The sequence below is a fragment of the Culicoides brevitarsis genome, chromosome 3, assembly GCF_036172545.1.
Source record: "Culicoides brevitarsis isolate CSIRO-B50_1 chromosome 3, AGI_CSIRO_Cbre_v1, whole genome shotgun sequence".
NCBI lineage: Eukaryota > Metazoa > Arthropoda > Insecta > Diptera > Ceratopogonidae > Culicoides > Culicoides brevitarsis.
In genome coordinates, this window is record NC_087087.1 from 28456931 (window position 1) to 28481455 (window position 24525).

The 24525-nt window shown below is 29.9% G+C and overlaps 2 protein-coding genes across 3 annotated transcripts; one reads left to right on the forward strand and one right to left on the reverse strand.

The window, feature by feature from the left end:
- The first annotated feature begins 340 nt into the window (after positions 1–340).
- LOC134835468 (brefeldin A-inhibited guanine nucleotide-exchange protein 3) lies at positions 341–22685 on the forward strand. The gene is made up of 5 exons (XM_063850345.1): positions 341–674; positions 16203–16333; positions 16387–16600; positions 16657–17080; positions 17657–22685. The coding sequence occupies exons 1-5, from the start codon at positions 590–592 to the stop codon at positions 22563–22565; spliced, it is 5763 nt and encodes a 1920-aa protein (XP_063706415.1). The 5' UTR covers positions 341–589; the 3' UTR covers positions 22566–22685.
- On the reverse strand, positions 3424–14649 carry LOC134834499 (ribosomal protein S6 kinase alpha-5-like). Of its 2 annotated transcripts, none has more exons than XM_063849202.1 (6): positions 14511–14649; positions 12756–13568; positions 7215–7417; positions 6868–7068; positions 6075–6806; positions 3424–5441 (listed from the first exon to the last, which is right to left on the reverse strand). In XM_063849202.1, exons 2-6 carry the CDS (start codon positions 13291–13293, stop codon positions 3936–3938), a joined length of 3180 nt encoding a protein of 1059 aa, XP_063705272.1. In that variant the 5' UTR covers positions 13294–13568; positions 14511–14649; the 3' UTR covers positions 3424–3935. The 2 variants fall into 2 exon arrangements, with proteins under 2 accessions (XP_063705272.1, XP_063705273.1); XM_063849203.1 differs by lacking the exon at positions 14511–14649 and adding an exon at positions 13838–13921.
- Positions 22686–24525: the final 1840 nt, after the last annotated feature.

A 24525-nucleotide genomic window follows, 5' to 3' on the forward strand; every position in this document is an offset into this window, starting at 1 on the left:
CACTTGTTGTTATCCCACAATAATTTTCCCGTTTATTGTCCGCAAAACGACGAAATTTCATTCAGACCACTATAAGCCAAGTCTACGCATGTCCTTCCACGGAGCGACTTTCATCAATGAACTCGACGAGTAAACATTGGAGTAAAATGGAAAAATTGTTTGCAAACACTACAGAGGTACGCAACAGCCGGCTGGGGATGCAACAGTTGTTTGTTGTTGGCGTCGCAAAAGTACAGCACGATTGTCGTAGCAACGAAAAAATTGATTATTTCACTACCGGGACATGCGCCCTTCGTTCCATCATCACTCAAACACAAGATTTTCTTTTTCCACAAAAAGCAAAAAAAAAGTGTTCGACCATATTGTTTTCGGGAGCGAAACTTAAAAATACAAAAATAAAAAGAATTCGCGATTTTGGAAACGACGAAAAAGTGACTTTAAGTGCCGTAGAATGTGAAAAAGGAGCGAAATTTCAAAAGAGAAATTTTTTGTGCGAAAGTTTTGTGAAAAAAAACAAAAGTTTTTTTGTGTTTTTGGATTATTTTTCATCATTTCCGCTTCAAAAAAAGAATTTTTCGTAAATTAAACGATGGAAGACTTATTGTTGACCATTATTCAAGACGCAAATAGTGCGCGATTAACGAGCCTTAAAGACACCACACAAGTAGCATATGGTAAGTGTCCCTTTTTTCGCACTTTTTGCATGACTCATCTGCCAATTTCCCGAAGTTTCGTCACCGTAAAGCGCTTCCGATCGATTCCTCTTATCAAATTTGTCGTCATTTTGTCATAAAATATGCCTCAGCCAATAAAATTAAAAGCAATTAAAGTGTGACATGCAATCTTTCCGAGTTATTTGGCTCACATATGCGTGGGTTTCTGTGTGTCGATGAGCCAAGAATGTTGCTGTAGGTCGCCAAGGAATTCGACATTGTTCACAAAAATAGATTGAAAATGGGAATTTAATGGAAATAAAGCGAAGCAGGGATCGAAGCAACGTAATAAATGTGTCAAAAAGTGTGCCACTGAGCAAAATATTAAATTTATAAAAAAAAAATTATTGGAAATTATGAAAAAATTGCAATTCTCGTGAGTCATGAATTTTTCAAGTGACTCAATTTGAACAGAAAAAAAAGAAAAATGCACGTTTCTGGGGAAAATGTTATTAAAAAGTCAGGAAACGTGTTAAAAGAACAATAAATTCTACAATTTTATGCAAGAAAAATGAAATTAATGAATAAATAAATGACAACGTGACTGAAAAGAGAATTGAGAAAAAAATAACAAGCAAGAAGTTTTCTAACTTCGTGTCAATTAGAGGTTTCAAGCTTAATTTCAAATAATTATTGGTTGAATAAATGTTCGTTTTAGCAATTAAAATGCTTCGTGTAAGTGGTTTTTATGGAAATTTTAAATTTTTTACTGGTCTGGAAACATTCATGATAAATTTAGGAGGGATTTGAATATTTAAAAAAGTGATATTTTCAAAGTTTTTGGTAAATTTTAGTATAAACTCTTTTAAATTAAGTTAAATTAAATTAAATTCGTAAAAGTGAATTTTATTTTTATAGTTAATTTTTATAATAATTTTTAAAATTATTTATATATTTTAAATAAATATTTATTTATAAATAAATAAATTTAATATATTTAAAATTTCTTTTTAAATTGTTTTAAATATTTTTTTTAATTATTAATTAATATTATTAAATTCAAATAAATTAAAAAATTATTAAATTGTTTAAAAAATAATTTTTAAATTAAATGAATAAAATTATTTAAAAAATAAAAAATAATATTCCTTAAAAAAATCTTGAGTTTCGATGCTCAAATGTAATTTTTTAAATTATAGACTAAAAATATTAATTTCTCATTTTTTTCCTCCTTTGTTTTTATAAAAATTTTCTTCTAGCTGCTTTAATAATTTTTTTTATTATGATTTACTTTAGAAAAAAAAATTACCAAAGACTACCCAAAACAAATAAATTTTATTTTTTCAAAAAATATTTCACAAAAAATGTTTTTTTTTATTAAAAATCGACTGCTTGCTTCAAATCTTATTTTTTTTTTTCGTAAAATATTTTTTTTTTAGTTTTTAAGAATTTATATATCATGAAGCCTTTTTCCATAAATTTTTGTTAAAATTATATTGATTCAAAAATGGAGAATATATTTGGAATTTGACATCAATTTATGACTTGCGACACACATCTAAAGCCTTCAGCTCATATAATAATGGTGACATGCGGCACTTTTATGAGTAAAATGCTAATTTTGGAACATTGTGGCGTTATTTCAATCAAAAAAATGACACAAAATAACCTTTTTTGGTGTCCTAAAAATAAAAGTTTTTCATCGTCAACGATATTTTATATGCTTTTTTTGTAAATTATCATTAAAAGTGTTCGAAACTTTACTTCAATTGTCTTTGAACAAGACTTAACTTCAACTTTTATGATAATTATCAATATATTTGAGCCTCCATTTAACTTTTGTAACGAAAAAATTCAAGTTTTGCTTCACGAATCTCTTTGAAGCTTATTATTTAAGATATTTTTATATAAAATTTTAAATTTATGTAAAAAAAAAAAAATAAAATTATATGCATATTTGCAAAATTGAATATTTTCACTAAAAATTTGAAAATGTAAGCAAATAATGCAAGCAGATGTAAGCAGATTTTAACTTTGATGGAATAAAATACAGGAAAATTTTTATATTTTTAGTATAAAGTGGTTAAAAATTCTACTTTTTAATTCAAATTTATTATTTTCATTTTTTTGTTTTCCTAAATTGTTGGGGAAATTTTTTTGAAAGATGTCGAGCATAGAATATTTAAAAAAAAAAATTGAAAAAAATATATTTTAATTAAAAAGTAGAAAATCCAAGCAATTTTTTTCTTTTTTAAAAAATTTTATTGAAAAATTCATAAAGTACAGAAAGTTTCCTAAAAATTTTAGAAAAATGAAAAAAATTAATTTAAAATAAAAAGGAGGAAATTTAAAAAAAAAATTTAAATATTTTTCAGCTTTAATGAAAAAATTCAGGAAAAATCCAAGAAAAATAAAAAAAATTTCCCAAAATATTAATTAAAAAAAAACATTTAAAAATTAATTTTAATTAGAAGGGACGCAATCCAAAAAGATTTTTAATATTTTATCTGATTAATAGAAAAATCCATGAAAAATTCAAGAAAATTTTCAAATAAAACGTGTACCAATAAATTGCATACCTCTTCAAATAGGGGCAAAATTATCTACGAAAATTACAAATATTCAGAAAATGATTTCAAATTTTGAAGACAAAAAAAAATTTGATGGGTAGAACGAAATTACGGGTCCACAAAAATATTTAAAGCCTTCATTTTATTTTCTTTCGTTCCAAACTCGAGTTTTTTTTTCATCATATATTATATTGTGGGGTTCTTTTTCTTTATTTATTTTGACTATTTCAATTAAATTAAATTAAGATCTAGTACTTTATACCCATTTAAAACTGAAATCCTATGAGAAATATAGTTTGCTTCTGTTATTTCATATTTTTTGTTTTTTTTTTGGTCATCTTACCGCTTATACTTATATTGTATTACATCAACAATATGTGAAACTCTTTTTTATCTTTTTTTTTATAATTTTTATCAATTTTTGTACAAATTTCCAGTGTTTTGACACAAAAATGTTTGTCTAGTTAACGGGGATACATTTTTTTTTGTTAAGTGCACTTTTGTCTCTTTTTTCATCTTGTATCTCCGGAATATGTTGTTTCCCTTTAGAATCTATCAACAATTTTTAACAAAACAAAAATCGTACAAAATAAAGTTGCTTTTATGTCAGTAAAGAGGAGCATCTATAACAATTATGTCATAATAAAATAATAATATAATAATTTATAAATCGATTTGGTAACGGATAGTGCAATGTTAGTCGTTAGCTGTTCTACTTCTTTTTGCGTCGCTTACTGCTGTTCGCGAGCATCTCAAATTCGGAATCGGCATCGATGGCGACACGTTTAGTACGTATTCGGGAGCGAGTTGCGGGCCAGCAATTCACGTCGTTCGAAATTTCGACTGTCCGCATTGGTCTTTTGAGGTGTTTTTGGACCCAAGATTCCAAACTTCGAGCAATTCGCATGTCCTGCTTCGTAAATCCGAGTAAATACACGTGATCGAAGCCATAAAAGTCCGGTTCCTCTATCGATGGGCATCGCAAGACCTGACTACTGTTGCTGCAATCTGTCTCGGCTTCCTCGTCGTCGTCGGAAATGGAGATGACATGTTGATGCGACGAATTATTTGCGTTTTTAGCGTTCGTGGAGCTGCCCTTGTACTCAATATCGGAGCTGGCAGTCAAAACTCCACTGCTGATGGACCGACAATTGGGATCTGATGTCAAAATGATGTTACTTGAGCTCTTACTGCGTCCCAATTCGCTCGTCGAACTGTCATCGGACGTGCTGTGACTGCGTTTTCTGCCGGATTTCTTGTTGTGACGTCGACTCGTGAGGAGATTCGTCGCTGGCACGGGCGCAAAGCCCAATTTTTGTGCATGACTAAATGCATCAAAGGTGTCTTTTGTGTCGCACATTTGTCGCGATTCGGGTGTGTGGAGAAACGCCGTCGATTTTTGTGTTTCTTGCATCCACGGATGCTTCTGAATTTCTTTCAGGCTGAAACGTGTCGCAGGATCGACCGTTAAAAGTCCTTCTACGAGATTTCGAGCACTGTGCGACACTAAATTCCAATAATCGGTGCCCGTGTCGAAGGAACCTCGTTGAATTCGTGACACCATTTCACTGATGTACGTCTCTTTGCGCGCCGCATTTTCCGTATTTGACAAAAATGGGGTTTGCCCGCACAACATTGTGTACAAAATGACGCCCAATGACCACAAATCACTCGCTTCCATGGATGTCACGTCGTTGTGAAGCACTTCGGGCGCCGCATAGCCTAACGTGAAACAAGGTGTCGCCGTCGACGAGGCATTTGTGTCTTCCGCAAAGCCAAAATCGACAATTTTCAAGGTATGCGAGTCCGGATGCTGAAAGAGGATATTTTCCGGCTTGAGATCTCGATGAGCAATTCCATGGGCATGCATAAATGCGACAGCATCCACAATTTGGCGGAAGTAAGTACGGGCTTTTTTCTCCGTGAAACAACGACTTGTTCGTATCCGTTCGAAAAGTTCGCCGCCTTCGAGTAATTCCGTGATGATGAAGGTGTAGGCAGCGTCGCGCAGCACCTCAATTAGGGTGACGACATTTTTGTTACTTTGACACAATCGTAAGGCGTTCGTTTCTTTGGTTACGTCGTGCGTGGCGCGCACAACTTTCACGGCATACAGCTTCTTTGTACTGCGGTCTTGGCATTTCATGCAAATTGAGTACGAGCCCTCGCCAATTGGCTTTTTCTCGACAATGTCATACTTTTTCCAAAAGGGTGAATTCTAAAATGGAAAAAAAAATAATTAATTTAATTTTTTTTTTAAATTTTAAACTTATTAAATAACTAATTGAATTTAATAAAGTAATTTAATTATTTTTATTTTAAAAATTATTTAAATTTTAATGAAATTTAAAAAAAAAAATTAAATAAAATAATTTTTTTAAATTTTATATTTTGTCTAAAATTTAAAAATTTTATTTAAATAAAAATAAAAAAAAATTAATTTAATTAAAAATATTTTTTAAAAAATTAATATTTTGAAATGTTTAAAAAATAAATAAAAAATTAAAATATTTTTTATTTAAAAAAAAATTAAACAAAAATAAAATTTTGAAAATATTTTAATTTAATAGTGTGATAAAAAATATTTTTAATATTTAATTTTATTTAAATTATAAATTTTTAAAAAATTAAAAATATTCTTTTGATAAAAATTTTATTTAAAAATCAACGAATAAAAAATTAAATTTAAATTTAAAAAAAAAAATAAATAAATTAAATAAAATATTATTTTTGTAAAATTTAAAAAAATTTTTAATTTTTAAAAAAATTAATTTTGAATTAAATAATTTTTAAAATTAAAATTTAAATATTTTTAAAATTACTTTTAAAAGAATTTCAATTGAAAACTTACCACTACTTTATAATTAACTACATTAAAGGCATTTGGTCGTTCGCTCAAGCCGCTATCACTACATTCTACCACTACATCCGACGACGACTTCTTCAGCAAAATACTCGCAGCAACGAAGGAATACCCGCGAAACAGTCGTTCGGTATTTGGCGTTGGCTTCGTCGGTGCATCCGTGACAGGCAGCCGCGTAAAATCCTCACTAAAATTACTCGTGTCAAGATCGTCGGCAATTTTCGGCACAAATGGCGCCGCAATTTTCCGTTGTTCCAACTTGCGCCAATTAATTTTGTCGAAAAAGGCATGACTTTTGATCTCGGTTGCATCGGGCCCGTTTCCGCCCAATCGCTTACGCGGATCTTTGACTAGCAGCTTTTGGATAAAGTCTCGCACGTCATTCGACATGCCACGCAACGGCGGATCTGTCTTCAGAATGCGCTTTGATACTTCGCTCTGCGTATTCCGCTCGCCCTCAATCGTGAACGGGGAGGCTCCCGTCAATAATTCATACGTAAGCACGCCAACGCTCCACCAATCGACAGCGATATCGTGCCCATTTTGGTTCTGTTTGACCACTTCGGGTGCCATGTATTCGAGAGTGCCGCAAAAACTGTGCGCTCGCCCATTTGTGTCGGGTGTCAGTTCCTTCGAGAGTCCGAAATCGGTGATCACAATGTGACCGTCGCGGTCCAGGAGAATGTTTTCGAGCTTGATATCACGATAAATTATGCCCAACTACGAAAAATTAAGAAAAAAATAAAAATTTTAGTTTAAAAATCGCAAAAAAAAAACTCACTTTATGCAATTGCTCGAGCGCCAAGACAATTTCTGCCACATAAACACGCACTTCGTCTTCGCTAAATTGCTCGCGTTGAAACAAATGTGTGAACAACTCGCCGCCATTCATGTAATCGAGCACTAGATGAAGTTTGGACTCCGTTTGAAAGGCATAATGCATGGTTATCAGAAAGGGACATTTCCGAACAGCTTCTAATACCTGAGAAAAAATGAAAAAAAAAATCAATCAAATGTTGGCATAGCAACAAACAAAGAAATATAAAAAAAATTCACACAAATTCACTTTCACTCTCGAAAAAAATTGTTGCTCAACACGAAAAAATGAAAAAAAAGTGAATTGCTTACCTGTCTCTCTGCACGTATGTGTTCCGCTGTTTTTTTCTTCTGAATTATTGCTGCCTTCTTGATGACTTTCATTGCATACAACTTCCCTTGATCACATCCATTTTTCTTGCGCACGAGAAAAACTTTCCCATAGGCACCGGTTCCAAGCACTTTCAGCACATCAAAGTCTTTCAGTCCAACTTTGTCAGAATCACGTAGAATTACTGCGAAAAAAAGAGAAAAAAATTGTTATTAAATTTTTTTTTAATAAAAAAAAAATTTGAAAATTTATGAAAGTTCAATTTGTTAAAAAAAATGATATAAAAAAAAATATTTTAAAAATTAAAAAAAAAATTTAAATAAGATTTTAAAAAATACATATTTAAAAGTTTTATGATAATTTTTATAAAAAAAAAATATTTAAAAATTTTATGAAAAATTATTCAAAAATATTTGAAACTTTTATTAAAAATTATTTAAAAATCTTTGAAATTTTTATGAAAAATTATTTAAAAATTAAAATTTTTATAAAATATTATTAAAAAAATATTTGAAATTGTTATCAAAAATTATTTAAAAATTCTATAAAAAAATATTTGCAATTTTTATGAAAAATTATTTAAAAAAATATTTAAAAAATTTATGAAAAATTATTCAAAAATATTTGAAACTTTTATTAAAAATTATTAAAAATCTTTGAAATTTTTATGAAAAATTATTTAAAAATTAAAATTTTTATAAAATATAATTAAAAAAATATTTGAAATTTTTATCAAAAATTATTTAAAAAAATATTTTAAAATTTTATGAAAAATTACTTAAAAATTCTATAAAAAATTATATTAAAAAAATTCACAAAATTTATTAAAAATGGATAAAAAAATATTTTAAAAAATTCTAAACAAAAAAAAACTTGAATTAAAATTAAATTTCTTTTAAAACAAATTAAAAAAATATTCTAAAAAACATAAAAAAAATTCTAAATTGACCATGAGACATCAATACCGAATTTAACGACATTTTCTACATAAAAAGCAATATTTTTTGGAGGCTAAGTACCAGTTTTACATTTTTACATGTTTTTATTTCTGTGTAAAAAAAACGTGTAAATAAGGTGTTAAGTAAGCAGTGTACAGAGTAACATTCAGAATGCAGAAGACCTCAAAACCTAAATTTTCCTGTACGACATGTTAAACGTTCGTTCATGTGTTTCGTGCATGATCATTCATGAATTACTACGAAAGTGGTCAAAAAATGTGACACGCGTCGTTTTTCGGCAAAAATGTTCTAAAAATGCGGATTTTTTTATTTCTCAGTATTTATTTTCGTGGAAGAAAAGGCAAAATAAAACGATAACGGAGGAAAAATAGGTCTGATAGCGGTTTCTTTATGGCCATTAACCACATACAGACATATCGCGGCATTTTGTATTTAGCGAACTCTCAATGCGTAACTCTATTTCTAAAGTCTTGTTTGTTGTTGCAAAACACTTGTTCGTTTGATTGAAACTTTTTTTTTCATCACGCAACTCGTGCACTTTTAATCATGATGTCTGAATTTCTATTCAAAAAAAAAAAAAAAAAGAAAAAATTGGTTCACATAATTTTTTTTTTTTGTTATCTGAAGAGATTCCCCACAAAAAAAAATGGAAAAAACCCCATAACGATAAAGCTCTAGTACCAGAATTCACGAGAAACCGAGTTGTTTACAATTTTTTGTCTCTAGTTGCTTCTCGTAGGGTGTAATAGCAACACAGTCGCGTTTATATGACTTCATGTGTTGGTGCGGCTCACATATGTGAACAAACACTCATTTCACGAGTGCAGGAATTCCCCGCGATCTCTCAGCTGTGCGCGACATACGACAACGAACATGCACGAAACTTGGTAAAAATTCTCGAGAATCGAAGAAATAATTTGTTTACATGAAAAATGTTCACTTATCAACATAACCAGTTATTATTTATTATTTTTTTGATTGGTTTCGTCCAATAAATCGAACAAAAAATTTTTTTTGTTGATGAGAGAAAAGTCACGTTTATCTTCGATACTTGACCTAAACGTGTGTCTCACACAAATACACGAGAAAATGAGCGAAATACCTAAACAAAGGTCTTTTTTAATTGAATGCAGTTCTATTTTTATCTCGTGCTTTGTGTGTAGCTAGTGAGCTAGCTAGTTAGCTGAAAAACTTTGCAATATCATTTTTCGCGCACGTGCCATTATAATACTCCATTGCTTGGGTGCATGCATGTCATGTTTGACTTTAAATGTTATTTTTCTGAGGATGAAGCGATTTTGGATGATTTTTCATTTGTTTTTAATTTTATTTGAAAAAAAAAAAAAACAAAAAAATATTAAAATTTTTAAATATTAAAAAAAAAATATTTATTAAGTTTATTTATTTTTTAAAAAAATTTTTAAAAATTAAAAAAAAAAAATAAAAAAATTAAATTTATTTAAAAATAATTGAATAATAATAAAATTAATAAATAAAATAATAAAAATTAAAAAAACATGAAATAATTTTTTAAATAATTAATTTTCTTTAATTTTTTTCAATTAAAAGGAATTTTTTGAATTGACATTTTCGAATTTCATTAAATTAATTTCATTTCATTAATTTTTTTTTAAATTTTTAATTTTTTTTATCAAATTACTTAAATATTTTCGTTTTTGCTTAATTTAATTTTTTTTTAAATTAAATTAATTTTTAATGAGTATTTTCACAAGTTAGAATTTTTATCAGTTTTAAATTATTTTATAAAATTTTTTTAAATTATTTTATTTTTTTTTTAATTTAAAATTATTGAAATTGTCACTATTTTTGTATTGAAAATTTAATAATTATTTAAATAAAAAAAATAAATTAAATAAATATATAAAATAAAATAATATTTTTATGAATTTTTTAAAAGTTTTTCGGATTCAGAATAATTTAATTTTAAAAATTACTTGAAAATATTTTTTTTAAATTTAAATTTTAAATATTTTTGGATTATTTTTTAATTTTAAATAAAGCTCAATTTAATTTTATTTTTAAATTAATAATTAATTAATTTTTAAAAAATTTATTTTTAAATAAAAATAATTTTATAAAATTTTTAATAATAAAATTCGATTATTTAATTATTTTTTAAAAATCATTTATTTATTTAAAAAATTAATTTTTCTTAAATAAATATTTATTATTTTTTTTTAAATAAAAAGAAACATCTTCCGCAATCGCATCATCTTTTTTATAGATTTTTGTGACTTTTAAAGTTGTGGCTTCGTGGCATAAACAGCCAACTCACACTCGAAAAATCCACAGAAATTTCATTTTATTTATTGTTTTTGTTATTATTTTCAGTTTGTTTGTTAATTCATATTATTATATTCAAAGCACTTTTTTTTTGCATACATATCAGAGTAACAATGCGCACTTGCATTAAAATTGTAAACAACATGTTTCAAGGCAGTTTGCCGTACATCCATGAGGTGCACAAGTTGTTTATTTGTTGTGAGTAGTGCGTAAATAAATAACGTTTTCTCAACAAGTTTTGATTAAAATAAAAAAAAGTGCATGATTCAAATTGACAAAAAGCTCCATCTTCGTTGTGAATCACAACAACGACGAAAAAAAAAATGAACGAAAAACAGTTTCAAATACATTTTAGTGACTTAGTATGTCACAACCTTGAACCACTTTTTCAGTAAATGTGTGCCTACGATGTATTTTATTATTTATTTAAAAAAAAGGTATTGAAGCTGTGTGTATGTCACATGTAAAAAGAGATACTCGTTCACTCAAAAAAAATCATGAAGAATCACAAATTTGCTTCCTCTTCTATTTTTTCTATTGTGATTATTTATGGTCTGATTAAATCTCGTTTTCTTCTATTTTTCACATAAAAATGTAAAAAACCTTCAAAACAAATTAGAACTAAATCTAATCTCGGTTGATAAAGTAAAAACTTATCGCAAGGACATGATTCGAACACGATAACATTTTTATTGAACATGAACATGAATTTGGATACCCGAAAAATTAAATTCTGGTTGACCCACTTTTTTATTCATGAGAAACTGTTTAACCCAGAAGTTACTTCGATGGAAGCGTTTAAACATGAAACAATAATATTTTTGTTGTTTATGAATTACTACTACTGACAAGTTTTTGCTTGAAAAACCTTGTCTTTGCAATGTACAATTTTTTTTTCAAAGGTCACTTTGTATCGTTTTAACAGCTGATGAGGAAAAAGGTTTTGTTTTTGTTGCTCGATTAGGTCAGCTGACGATCATGAACTTGAGGAATTATTTTTATTGAAAATGTAATAAAATTTAAAGTTTAATGGATTTGTTTACAAAAATTTATAAAAAAAATTTTAATCCATATGAGTTTTGTAACGCAATAACGTTAAAGTTCTGTTAAAGGAATTTCTTTGAAGTTTTTTGTAAATTATTCGTTTGATTTAATAGAAGGTTTTTGAACAAAAATTTTTAGAAAACGTACATTAAAATAGTGGAAAATCGCAAATTTAATATGTGAAGTTGATTGCATACCTCAAAGGAGCAAAAAATTGTTTCATGGTAGGACGAAGATTACGGGTCCATTATTTAAATTTAATATTTCACTCGGAAGGGCGGGGTTCGAATCTCGGATTTAATTTAAATTTATTAGTTTTAAATTAATTAATTATATTCAATTAAATAATTATTTAAATAAAATAATTAATAATTTTTTTTAATTAATAATTTAAAAATTTTTTAAAATTATTTTTAAATTAATAAAATTATTTTTTTTTCATTTAATATTTTTTAAAATAATATTAAATTCAATATTTTTTAAATTTAATTTTTTAAATTATTAATTAATTTATTATTTTTTTTAATTAATTTATTATTTTTTTTAAATTAATATTTTTTAAAATTATTTTTAAATTAAAAATTAATTTAATTTTCTTGTGAATTTATTTTTTAATTTAATAATTTAATTTAATTTAATTCAAAAAATGCCTGTTTGAAGAATTGTCTGATTGAAAATTAATTAAAAAAAACGAATTGGCAGAAATAATTTAAAAGCAAGTCTAAAACACAACTTTTAATTAATTTACTTTCAATTAAAGGATCGTTTCCTGCACCGACTTGCTAATGACACTTGCCTCGACATGTTTATCACGTCGTTAAATTGTATTCAATTGTAAAATTGACCTTTTCATCAGGTAGTAATAGTTTCGTCCCTTATCTCTTCTCTACAAAAATTTTCTCCGAATTGTCAAGTGACGAGAATTTAATTGAAAAGTCTCGTCAATGAATCTAATCGACTTTTTCATTGAGAAAAAAAAAATGAAAAAACTGGTTTTTGTGTCGTTAATTTAGGATCATTCATGTATAAAGCTAAATTTGGAAACTATTGCTACTCACGAGCACTGCGTGGAATGCACGAGCACTCACACGTAACTTTCTCTGATTTTGTAGGTAGCGACTTTTACATTCACAGAAAAAAATCGCATAACAAGTTTCATAATCACAATTTTTTTTTTTTTAGAGCAATGGTCAAGGTGATAGTAATTTCACTCACCGTTTGTCCTGATCCGCGATATTTCCTCGATTTCGGGATCGTAATCCTGTCGCGTGTAGGTGCCCGTGATGACGCACGAGTCATTGCGTTCCTTTTGCGGCGACGGATTTTCTTCGGTCACTTCGACGACATCATCATCGTCCTCGTCTTCCGCTGGATTTTGCGTGATTTCCGTGACTTCGTCGTCGTCGTCTTCGGCGTTATTGTTTAAAATGTCCTTATTTGTAGTTGTTGTGGTTGTTAGTTGAGGCTCAAATTGGTCCGGGGTTTCTTCAGTCTCAGAGTCTGGAGGGGAGGGCACTTCTTGGTTGTGTTCGGCATTCTTTTGCTGCTGATAGAAAGGCACCTTTTTCTGTTTGTTGCTACTGCTATGATGATGGTTGTTGTTCCGATGCATTTTTTTGCCATCCTCGAAAATTTCCGCCATCAGGGTATTTTGGTCGATGTCGCACTCTTTTTCGTAGTACGGACTATATGGTCGTCCATTTCGAGTCTTTTTCTCGTACAATGTCTCAAAATTGTTGTGTTTACGACTCATTTTTATTTTTTTTTTGTATTTATTTTTTTTTTCAAGTCACTCAATCGATAAAAAAAAATTTTATTTGTAAAAAATCACTTTATAATGTTTTGCATTTTATAATAATGCACCGTTTTACTCGTTTGCCATGTCATTATTTGCTTCAAATATGTGATATGATTATGTAAACTCAACTTTTTTTTGTTGTCTTTTGTCTCTCTCTTCACTGTGGCTGCTTGTTTCAGTCCAAAATTCGCGAGATTTTTTTTTGTATTTTTTCTACAAATTAATTGCAACTAGAAATAGAGGAAAAACACAATTTAAAGTTTTCTGCGGAATTGATCCAGCGAAATATTTCCACTGCGAGTCAAACAATAATAAAGTACGTTGGTTGGTTGTTGTCAAGTTACTCGCATCTGTGTTGGTACGAACACTCACTCACACACTCACTCTGACAACGACGACGACGGATGAAGAAAGTTTAAAAAAAGGCAAAAATTCCCACTTAATGGAGGATTTTTTTGTGTTCCTTTGACGCGAATTAATTTTTTTTAATGATTTTTACATTTTTTTAATTTTTTTTTACGCGATACGATTAAAATTATTTTTTTTTTATTTTATTTTTTTTATGTCGATTAATGTATTGCACTCGATTTGACTTGACGAACAAAAAAACTGCTCAAACCGACCCGTTCATGTCGACTCTTGTCTGTGTATGCGCCTGCGTTGCATATGTGTGTATTAGATAGGTAGGTATGTGCGAATTTTCGGGGTTTAACGGGATTTTTTGGAAAATTTTAATTAATTTTCATAATTTTTAAGTGTAAAAAATTAAATTTTAATTTTTTTTAAAGAAATTTCGATTTTTTTTTAATTTTTCGGGAAATTTCCGAAATTTACATGAACATACCTAGCCAAAGTGAGTGTTCGTACTTGGAACATATGTATAGTTATTTCGAATGATGATTATGGAAAATAAATTCATTCCAAAGAAGGATCCATTTATATTGATGCTTGACATACTTTTAGCACGGGGCTTAAATTGCGACGTTGTCTGGCTCGAAATCGAGAACTTTTTTCAGCTCAGCTGATTTTTTCGATATTTTCCCCCATAAAAAGAACTTGTGGCAAGAAAATATCAGAAACAGATGAAGAGACAACTTTTTTTTTCTCTCGCAATATTTTTGTGTCCTCGAAATGTTTTTGTGTCGTCGCAGGGAGTTGTCGAGAGGATTTACCTGTCAAATGGGCACTAATCACGTGTGATTAATTTGATTATTTTTAGGTTTTAAAGCACTTTGCATAAGTTATTTACAGACTTTTTAATGGATTTTTAGTGAATTTTTTTCTTCATTCGTGTTTACGTTTCGAATATCACTGTCATTCGTCTCAGAAATGAAAATTGTTGAATTAATGTGAAGCGAGTTATGTTATCATTGGCATTCGTCTCGAAATTTGAATTGGCATTGGTGAATTTTTATTTAATTTACTAAGGTGAATTTATTATTAATTTTAATTTTTAATTTTAATTTTAATTTATTAATTTTAATTTATTAATTTTAATTTGTTAATTTTAATTTATTAATTTTAATTTATTAATTTTAATTTATTAATTTTAATTTATTAATTTTAATTTATTAATTTTAATTTATTAATTTTAATTTATTAATTTTAATTTATTAATTTTAATTTATTAATTTTAATTTATTAATTTTATTTATTAATTTTAATTTATTAATTTTAATTTATTAATTTTAATTTAATTTTAATTTATTAATTTTAATTTTAATTTATTATTTATTAATTTTAATTTATTAATTTTAATTTATTAATTTTAATTTATTAATTTTAATTTATTAATTTTAATTTTTAATTTTTATTTATTAATTTTAATTTATTAATTTTAATTTATTAATTTTAATTTATTATTTTAATTTTTTTAATTTATTAATTTTTAATTTATTTTTTTAATTTTTAATTTTTTATTAATTTTAATTTATTAATTTTAATTTATTAATTTTAATTTATTAATTTTAATTTATTAATTTTAATTTTAATTTTAATTTTAATTTTATTAATTTTAATTTATTAATTTTAATTTATTAATTTTAATTTATTAATTTTAATTTATTAATTTTAATTTTAATTTTAATTTTAATTTTAATTTTAATTTTAATTTTAATTTTAATTTTAATTTTAATTTTAATTTTAATTTTAATTTTAATTTTAATTTTAATTTTAATTTTAATTTTAATTTTAATTTTAATTTTAATTTTAATTTTAATTTTAATTTTAATTTTAATTTTAATTTTAATTTTAATTTTAATTTTAATTTTAATTTTAATTTTAATTTTAATTTTAATTTTAATTTTAATTTTAATTTTAATTTTAATTTTAATTTTAATTTTAATTTTAATTTTAATTTTAATTTTAATTTTAATTTTAATTTTAATTTTAATTTTAATTTTTAATTTTAATTTTAATTTTAATTTTAATTTTAATTTTAATTTTAATTTTAATTTTAATTTTAATTTTAATTTTAATTTTAATTTTAATTTTAATTTTAATTTTAATTTTAATTTTAATTTTAATTTTAATTTTAATTTTAATTTTAATTTTAATTTTAATTTTAATTTTAATTTTAATTTTAATTTTAATTTTAATTTTAATTTTAATTTTAATTTTAATTTTAATTTGAATTTAATTTTAATTTTAATTTTAATTTTAATTTTAATTTTAATTTTAATTTTAATTTTAATTTTAATTTTAATTTTAATTTTAATTTTAATTTTAATTTTAATTTTAATTTTAATTTTAATTTTAATTTTAATTTTAATTTTAATTTTAATTTTAATTTTAATTTTAATTTTATTTTTATTTTTATTTTAAATTTTGATTTTAATTAATCAATTTATTTTTTCTCATTTCAGATAAACTAATAAATCAACAATTTCACCGAGACCCGTCCTATGACCTGAGACAAACATGTTTCATGGCATTTAAGTTAGCACTGGATAGTAGAAAACAAAAAATTATTTCACATGCGATCAATGGAGTTCATGTAAGAATTTAATTTTTTTGCTTTAAAATTATTTTTTAAACGTTTTCTTGCAGCGAATGATGCGTGACGATCGTTTTTTCCTGACTCCTGAACCAGAAGACGACTCAACATGGTTCCCCGCGCAATTACTTGTCATGACATCAGACATGCCAATAACGGGAAATGAGGAAAATGTTGTCAACATGCTACGTCTCTTCTTGGCGATGGCATGTACGCCCGCTTGCACCCTCAATGGAAGGCTTTTGATTGATATTTTGCAGCGATGCGGTGAGATTTCCTACAAATTTTAATAAAAAAGTTTTTAAAAAATTTTTTCATCGTAGGAGAATGTTGGGAAAAAGGAGTTCGTTCAGTAAAAGCAGCTTCTCTGGCATCCGCGAGTCAATGTCTTCGGGCATTTTGTAATTTCCTCAAGGAAGAGTCTGATGAATTGGCGAAAACTGCTCCGATGGGCACAAGTACCATGGGCAAGGGATATCGAGCGGCAGTTTATAACGAGGTCATTCCTCTGATGCAATATCTGACGAGTAGATGTAACGAAATTAACACCGGAAGTCCAACGAAATCTGAAACTCCATCTTTTCAATTTTTGTTGGAATGTATTTTGACGTTGACGGCATCGATTCCGAAGGAATCTCAATACAATCCGCACTTTACGGCATTTTTGTGGCAGAAATTTTGTCCTAATTTGGCAGCGGTGCTTGGGTTTCCAAGTAGAATCAATCTGGATAAGAAAATTACTTACAAGTAAGTTAAATTTTTCATAAAAAGTTACTTTATAAAAAAATTTTAAAGAAATTTTTGAAAGTTTTAAATTAAAACGCTAAGAAAATTCATTTTTAGAGCTAAATTCGTTTTTGTAAGCAAAATTTGTTTTTGAAAGCTAAAATTTTTTTGAAAGCAAAATTTTTTTTGAAAGTTAATTTTTTTTTGAAAGCAAAAATTTGTCTTTTAAAGCTAACAATTTGGTTTTGAAAGCAATTTTTTTTTAATCAACTTTCTAAGAAAATTTTAAAGAATTTTCTGAAAATTACAATTCAACAGGCTAAAATTTGTTTTTGAAAGCTATAATTAGTTTTGAAAGCTACAATTTAATTTTGAAAGCAAAAATTTAGTTTTGAGAGCTAAAATTTGTTTTTTAAGCTTTAAAATTTGGTTTTTTTAGAGCTAATTTTTTTTTGAAAGCTAAAATTTGGTTTTTAGAGCTAAAATTTCTCCTGAAAGCATTTTCGAAAGCTCAAATTTGGTTTTAGAACTTTATAATTTTTTTTTTCAAAATTTTAAATAGACTTTTAATGTTTAATTTTTTTTTTCTTTCAACAGGGAAGCAATTCACATCATTGAGAGCGAAAATCGCGGATTTTACATCCAAAAAAATGTCACCGAATCCAACAGTCGTTGCATTTATTTAACAGCAATCGAACTGCTCCGCATCGCAGGTTTCCAAGCATCCCTTCGACCCATGCTGGAAGCATTATTTCACCGAATGCTCCTCCTACCGCCGACGCAACATCGTTACGAACCCCTCAAATACGTGCGCGAAATCTTCAAAAATCCCGAACGCGTCGTCGACATGAGTGTCCTAATCCCCAACGAAAAAACCCCCTCCGCTGTCTTCATTGGCAGCGACGACATGGCTCTCTTCCGCCTCATCATGGATGCCATGCAAGAATGTGCCGTTGCCGCTAAAAACGACGTCAGCAAAGCTCATGTCTTGGAAGCGAGTGTCGAATGTCTCGTCGCGCTCTTGTCAAGTTTGCAAAAATTGACTTCCGAGTCGGGGGATTCGTTCAAAATCGAAGATGAGGTTGTGAAAGCTGTCAATGCGAGATATGTGACGATCAAACAAGCCGACTACAAAGGTCCTTTAACGTACCAAATGGCAATCCGCTTGCCAAAAGTCTACCGAGAGCAAGTAGCTGAGTTGCGAAAAGGTAATTTAGAAGCAAATTCCGACAGTGACGACGCGGAAAATGTCGATCCGGATGCAGTTTCGATCAATTCGGGCGACACTGAAGGTCCGGAGGAAGATTTGCGATACAGCGGCAGCGATAACGAGTCAGGAACGCATGAAAGATGGGCTTTTGGTGCTTCTGATGTGTGGCCCGATGGCGATTACGATAGACATCATGCGCGAGATTTCGCTAAAATCATCACAGACGATCTCGTACCGAAATTGGCGCAGCTGAAGAACACCGTGGAAATCGACGAGTACATGCAGGACTTTGCTTCGAACATTTGTCAACAAAATACAAGCAACTTTTCCGATTTCGACTACAATTTGACAGCAATCAATGCGGATGGCATCTATTTGGCGACATTTTCCGCCATTTTACTGGGTTTGCAACTCATGGAAGCGGGACATTACGAAAATCCAGATAAAGGCATCCAAATCCCGTTGACGGAACAACAATTCGTTCAATCTGTGCAAAATAGCGGGATTCTCGTATGTCTCTCGTGCTCATGGCTTCGGGAGTTGTATCAATGTGTCTTATCCACAAATCCCCTGCAGCACTTAAAAACGCAAGAAATGACGTCATGTGCCTTGATTGACATCCTATACGACACGGGAGGCCTGGGATCCGAACAAATGATGAGAAATTGGCAAAAATTGCAATGCGTAACGCGCGTAAAACCCGTCGACACGGAACAACAAAACGCCGGAAAGAAGCTTGCACGTCGTTTATTGACCTGTTGTTGGGATTCGATGCTTGAAATTCTCACAACGGGCCTCAGTGTTGTCAAAGAATCACGTAGCGGGCGTCTCATGAAGCTTTCGAAGAAGTCCTTGACACAGGAAAAGGCTCCGCTTGTCAATAAAAAAGCACTTTACATCTCCAGTCTCGATGGATTACATGCGGCGGCGACTCTAACGAACGCCCTGAACCTCCAACATCTGTCCGGAAAAATTTTACATCTGATCGCAACCAATGCGTGTCAAAATGTCGGTCCTAAAATACCCGTGAGTCAAGCTCTATCAATGAATGTCGTTCTAACAGGCGCTCTTGAACTAGGAGCTCAAAACCCAGAATGTTGGCTTCCTGTTTTCACCATTTGTCGGCACATTACGAAGCTGGAACATGCGTTATTTAGTTCGCAAACTAATGCGAATCACGTAGGTGGCGTCACAGGTCGCAAGGGAGATGCAAAAGACACGAAAGATAACAAAGACGAGGATTTAAAGCTGAAATATTCGACTTACAGTACCGATGACGATGAAACAGCGGTCGATGTTTACAGTTTTCTTCAAGCTCCAATGTCAAATCCCAACACCGATGTCGAATCCATCCTAAAATCGTATCAGGAAAGCACTGAAATCCTCACATTGACCGAACAAGACACCGCAAAAATCCTCTGTGCCCTTTCTCTTCAAGCGGATAGTCTTTTTACGGAAGCAGCGGACAAGTTGAGCCTTCCGTCGTTATGTCAGTTCCTCAAAAATCTCTGTCGGGCATCACGGGATCAGTTAAATGGCAATTTAATCACGAACAAAAAGGACAAAGACAGTAAAACCTCATGGTGGGACTTTACAAATTGGAAACAAAAAGTCGACAAAGCTCCGCCTTCGCTATTGTTACATCGCATTGGTGACGTCACACTCCGAGTTTTCCGAGGGACACGCCCCCTTTTGCACATTTTAAAGATTTGGGCGATTACGGGCCCCTATCTCATGGATGCCGCGTGCCACAAAGATCGCACGATCAGCAAAAAAGCCATTGAAAACATTCATGATGTCATTGTGGCAGTTCTTGTTGAACAAACGGAGCTGCCGTATTTCCACTTTAACGAAGCGCTGATGAAACCCTTTGAGAATCTCATGACGATGGAACAGTGCGACATTGATGTTGTCGATCAGATAATCGCGTGTTTAATGTCGCTCGTGGAAACGTATCGCGTCGAAATTCAATCCGCGTGGCGACCGTTGTTCGGAACTCTTCGTGCTGCGAGAAATCGACCCGTTCACTTGCCAAATATTTTGGATATTTTTCGGGTTTTTCTCGATTGGGACAATACCATGGTGTTCGCATATGCCGGACTTGACTTCATAATTTGTTTGTTGTCTTATTTGGAAGTTTCGAGTGGCAATGGAGATGTTGACGAAGCGGTAAAGAACAAAAATTTGGATTTTTTGCATGAAGTACTGAAACATCTTGAACGGTGCACTCTTATCCTCGAATATATGTTCAATATGCCGAAATGCCCGAACCTGCTGACAAGTTTCAAGTTGAACGGCATCAATTATACGCATCTCGTGGATTCCGTGATTCTTGGAGCCATCGATAAATTTTACTATTTCGGCAATCGATACTTTGAGGACTACGAAGATCAGTACATGGTCAGCTACAAAGCGTTAAATGTCACAGACGAAGAGTTGCGGAACATAAATGAACTCGATAAAGCAAGTGGCGTCTTGAAAGTTTGGTTTTTGCTGTTAGACGGACTTACGAATTCGTTAATTGTGTGTCCCGTGGCGCATCAATGCATGATTTTACAGACAATTTTCAAGCTGTTTAAGCAATTAAAGCAAAGCCCGGGCCTGGAATTCGGTTTTTACAGCCTAAATCACCTGCTGATACCAACGATTCAGGATTGGGTGCGGTACACGAACAAGCACAAGAAGCCATGGGCACCAATTGAAAAGAATTTCAAGCATTGTTGTGGTATGACTACAGATCTTGTGGTTGAATTCATCGAATGTAGCATCGATATTCAGGTTTATAATCGCAGTATGATGCGAAATAATGGCGCAGATGATCAAGAAATCACATATCGTGCAGGCAGGGCGAGATATTCAAAATCTGCGGTTCTGGCGTTGAAACAACTTTTATTGGTGCTCGTGGAATGTGCGTCGCAATCGCAGGAAACAGTAGCACGTGTTGGGGTTTCTTGCATGAAACACATTATTTTCTCCATAGGACACAATTTCGAGGAGGAGGAATGGAATATTGTGACTTCAGCGATTCATCGAGCCATTACTGTCTCATCAGCGCCGGCAAAGCAACTTCTCCTTGCCTTCAAGAGGAAATCCGACAGTTTTTACGGCGATAATGCGACTGTTAAGGTTGTCGCCCGAAACGATACCACGTTTGATGAGATTTTACGCCTGAAATCGCTCACAGATCAAGTTTTCCTGCTCGATGGGCAACGCGAGTCCTCCACAAAGAAGGAAATTTCCATTTTAGACGATCGCAGTTATGCTTTTCTGTTATTTTCGAATGCGGATGGCGATCCTGACAACTTGGAAAGTTACAAAGTTCGTATCGCGTATCGCAGTATTGTGGTTGGCTTGTTGGCGAATCAGATGTTGCTGCAGCTTATTGCCAATATTTTATTGGGGGACTTGAAAAATGCGCCGCTCGAGTTGCACAACGTCATTTACGATCATTACCTGAGTCGGGAAAAGGTCAAATTCGAGGTTGATGTCAAATCACGTGAAATTTTGCTGCGATGCTTGCGACAATATTTGACAGTTAGTTTGGAATTCGATTCGAGGCCTGGCTTGAAATTTCTGTTGCAAAAAATCGCGAATGTTGATCATGCTCCGAACTTGTACAAGCAACTGACGTCGTCGTTTATCATTTATTTTATGACATTGGTCGACGCGTATCTGAACGACATCAAAATGTACAGTTTGTCGTTGGAGGATGTGCGTTACGTGCTCGACACGTGCTCCAACAAGAATTCTAACGTAGTGAAGAAGAAAGAGTATTTTGTGAAATATCTATTTTTGCTAAAAGATGTATGGCATGACATATGCAAGCTCTATTTAGGCTTAGTGAAGAGTAGTGCGGGCATTCCCAGCAATTATCAAAACGAGAACAGTGACATTGTGCATGTCAGTTTGAAGGCAGATGCGAATCATTCGACGTCGTCACTTCCGACGACAGCCAGCTCCTGCGACGACGCCATCTTTTCCTCGAGCTCCGACAATAATCAGTCGTCGTCGAGCAATCAGCCGTCGCCGCGACATGACGACGTCGATGACACCTCGGATTATCAGTCGAAACGTGGCACGCCCGATAAGCAAGCGATCCCGCCGGAAATTGAGCAACAACGACAAACGAGCATGTTTAAGGATGCCACGTACAAACGAACAGTATTAGCGCAACTTATTAAGGCTTCCATGGAATTGCTGAGATTCCTGCCCGAAACTTCGACTGATAATCTGAAACTTTTGCTCACGCCTGCCATTAAGGAGGCTTTTCTTCTCGTTGAAGCGCAGAATTTATAAGAAAATTGCTTAAAACGCTCGAAATTTCGTTAAATGTCGACAAAATTTCAAATCTCGCATAATTGCCCGCCTCCTTGCAAACTTAAAACTTATATAAACGTAAAACTTATTGAAAAATTGCTGTGAAACAAAATTAACAAAAAAAAAATATTTAATGGAAAACAAACTATTTATACACAAAATCCATATTTAACAAAAAAAAAAAAATCATTTAATCCGAATGTATCTATCAGTATTTAATGGACAAGTTCATAAGTTTCTTTGACAGTAAAAGAAAATGACAGCTGTCAAGCCTTTTTTCAAAAATTCAAACCTTTTTTTGAGAAAACATTTCATTGAAAATTTGAAAATTTTTTAGACATTTTGTGTTTTTTGTAAGAAATTTATGCTGCTTTGATTTGAAACAAGAAATTTATGACATTACATCTCTCATTTTAAGTCAAAACAGATCAAAAATTCAGATCTTTTTTTCAAATTGACATCTGTCAAAATATTTCAATCAACTGTCAAAACCATTCAATATGCCTTTTGATCGTTTTAAATTTATTTTTTTTTTTATAAAGTTCGTAAAAATTTCAATTTTAAACAAAATTTTAAACAATCAAAAGGCATTTTTGACAATTTTTGACAGATGTCAAATTTTCAAACAAAAAATTTTAATTTTAAAGTTCAAATTTTAATTTTTGACTTAAAAATGAGTAAACATCAGAGTCAAAACGTCAAAGTTACAAATTGACATCTGTCAAAAGACGTCAAACTTTAACTGTCAAATTTCAAATAATTTCTTTCAGTAATCCTCATGATTCTAATTAATCGTTTAGATATTGAGAATAAAATAAAATTTTATTCCTCAACAAATTCAAATTTGACACATGTCAAAATCATCACTAAAATTTTAATTTTTTTGAATCAAATGAACCTCATTTCGTTCGATTTTTTGGAATTCCTGATTTTGAGGCCAAAACTTGTTCAAAAATTGAAATTTGTGAAAATTTTTTGACATGTGTCATTTTTTGAAGTGTCAAAATTCGGGCTCAATAAGTAACTTTCAATAAAAATCATAAAAATTGCTTCATTTTTTCATTGAATTATTTTTTTATGTATTTATGATTTTTTATTTGAAAATTATTTATTGAGCCCGAATTTTGACATTTAAAAACATGACAGATGTCAAAAAATTTTTACAAATTTCAATTTTTGAACAATCTTAAGACTTAAAATGTGAAGATCGATAAATCAAATAAAATGAGCTTCCATTGATTCAAAAATTTTGATTTCAGTGATAATTTTGAAATCTGTCAAATTTTCAAATTGTCAATTTTGAAATTTTTACCGATTAAAACTTTATTTTTTAATTCATAATTTATTTTTTCTCTTTTCGAAACTTGCAAAAAATATTGATCGTAAAATTATAAAATTTTTCATTTTTTTTAGCTGTCAAAAAAATTTATGAACTTTGCAATCTAATAAAAACAAATAAAAAAAATGAATGTGTAACGGTTCCCCAACTATAAAAATATATTTAAAAACAAATATTTATAAATCTAAGCTGAGATTTCTATAAGCAGTTGTCCTTTATGATGTTAGTTAGGCATATTAATCAAATACTAAAAAAAATAAATTTTTAAGATTTTTGTTTTTGAAAAAAAAATTAAAAAAAAAATCTTTAAAATTTAATTTTTTCAAAAAAAAAATAGAGTCGCAAATGACCTAAAAAATATAAATGAGCTAAAAAAGACAGTTAAACACTTAGTTAGAATAGAGAAAAGCAGAATATCTATGAAATCCTACCTTGTAGTCGAAAAGTGTAGGAAATGTTAACAAACAAAAAAAAAAACGAAAGACTTTGATAGAATTAAATTTTTTCCTTCCAAATTTTTCACTTTTATGAATTTTTCCTCACCTTGCTTGAATTGCTTCAATTAAAAAAAAAAAATTTTTTCTTAACCCATAATTTTTT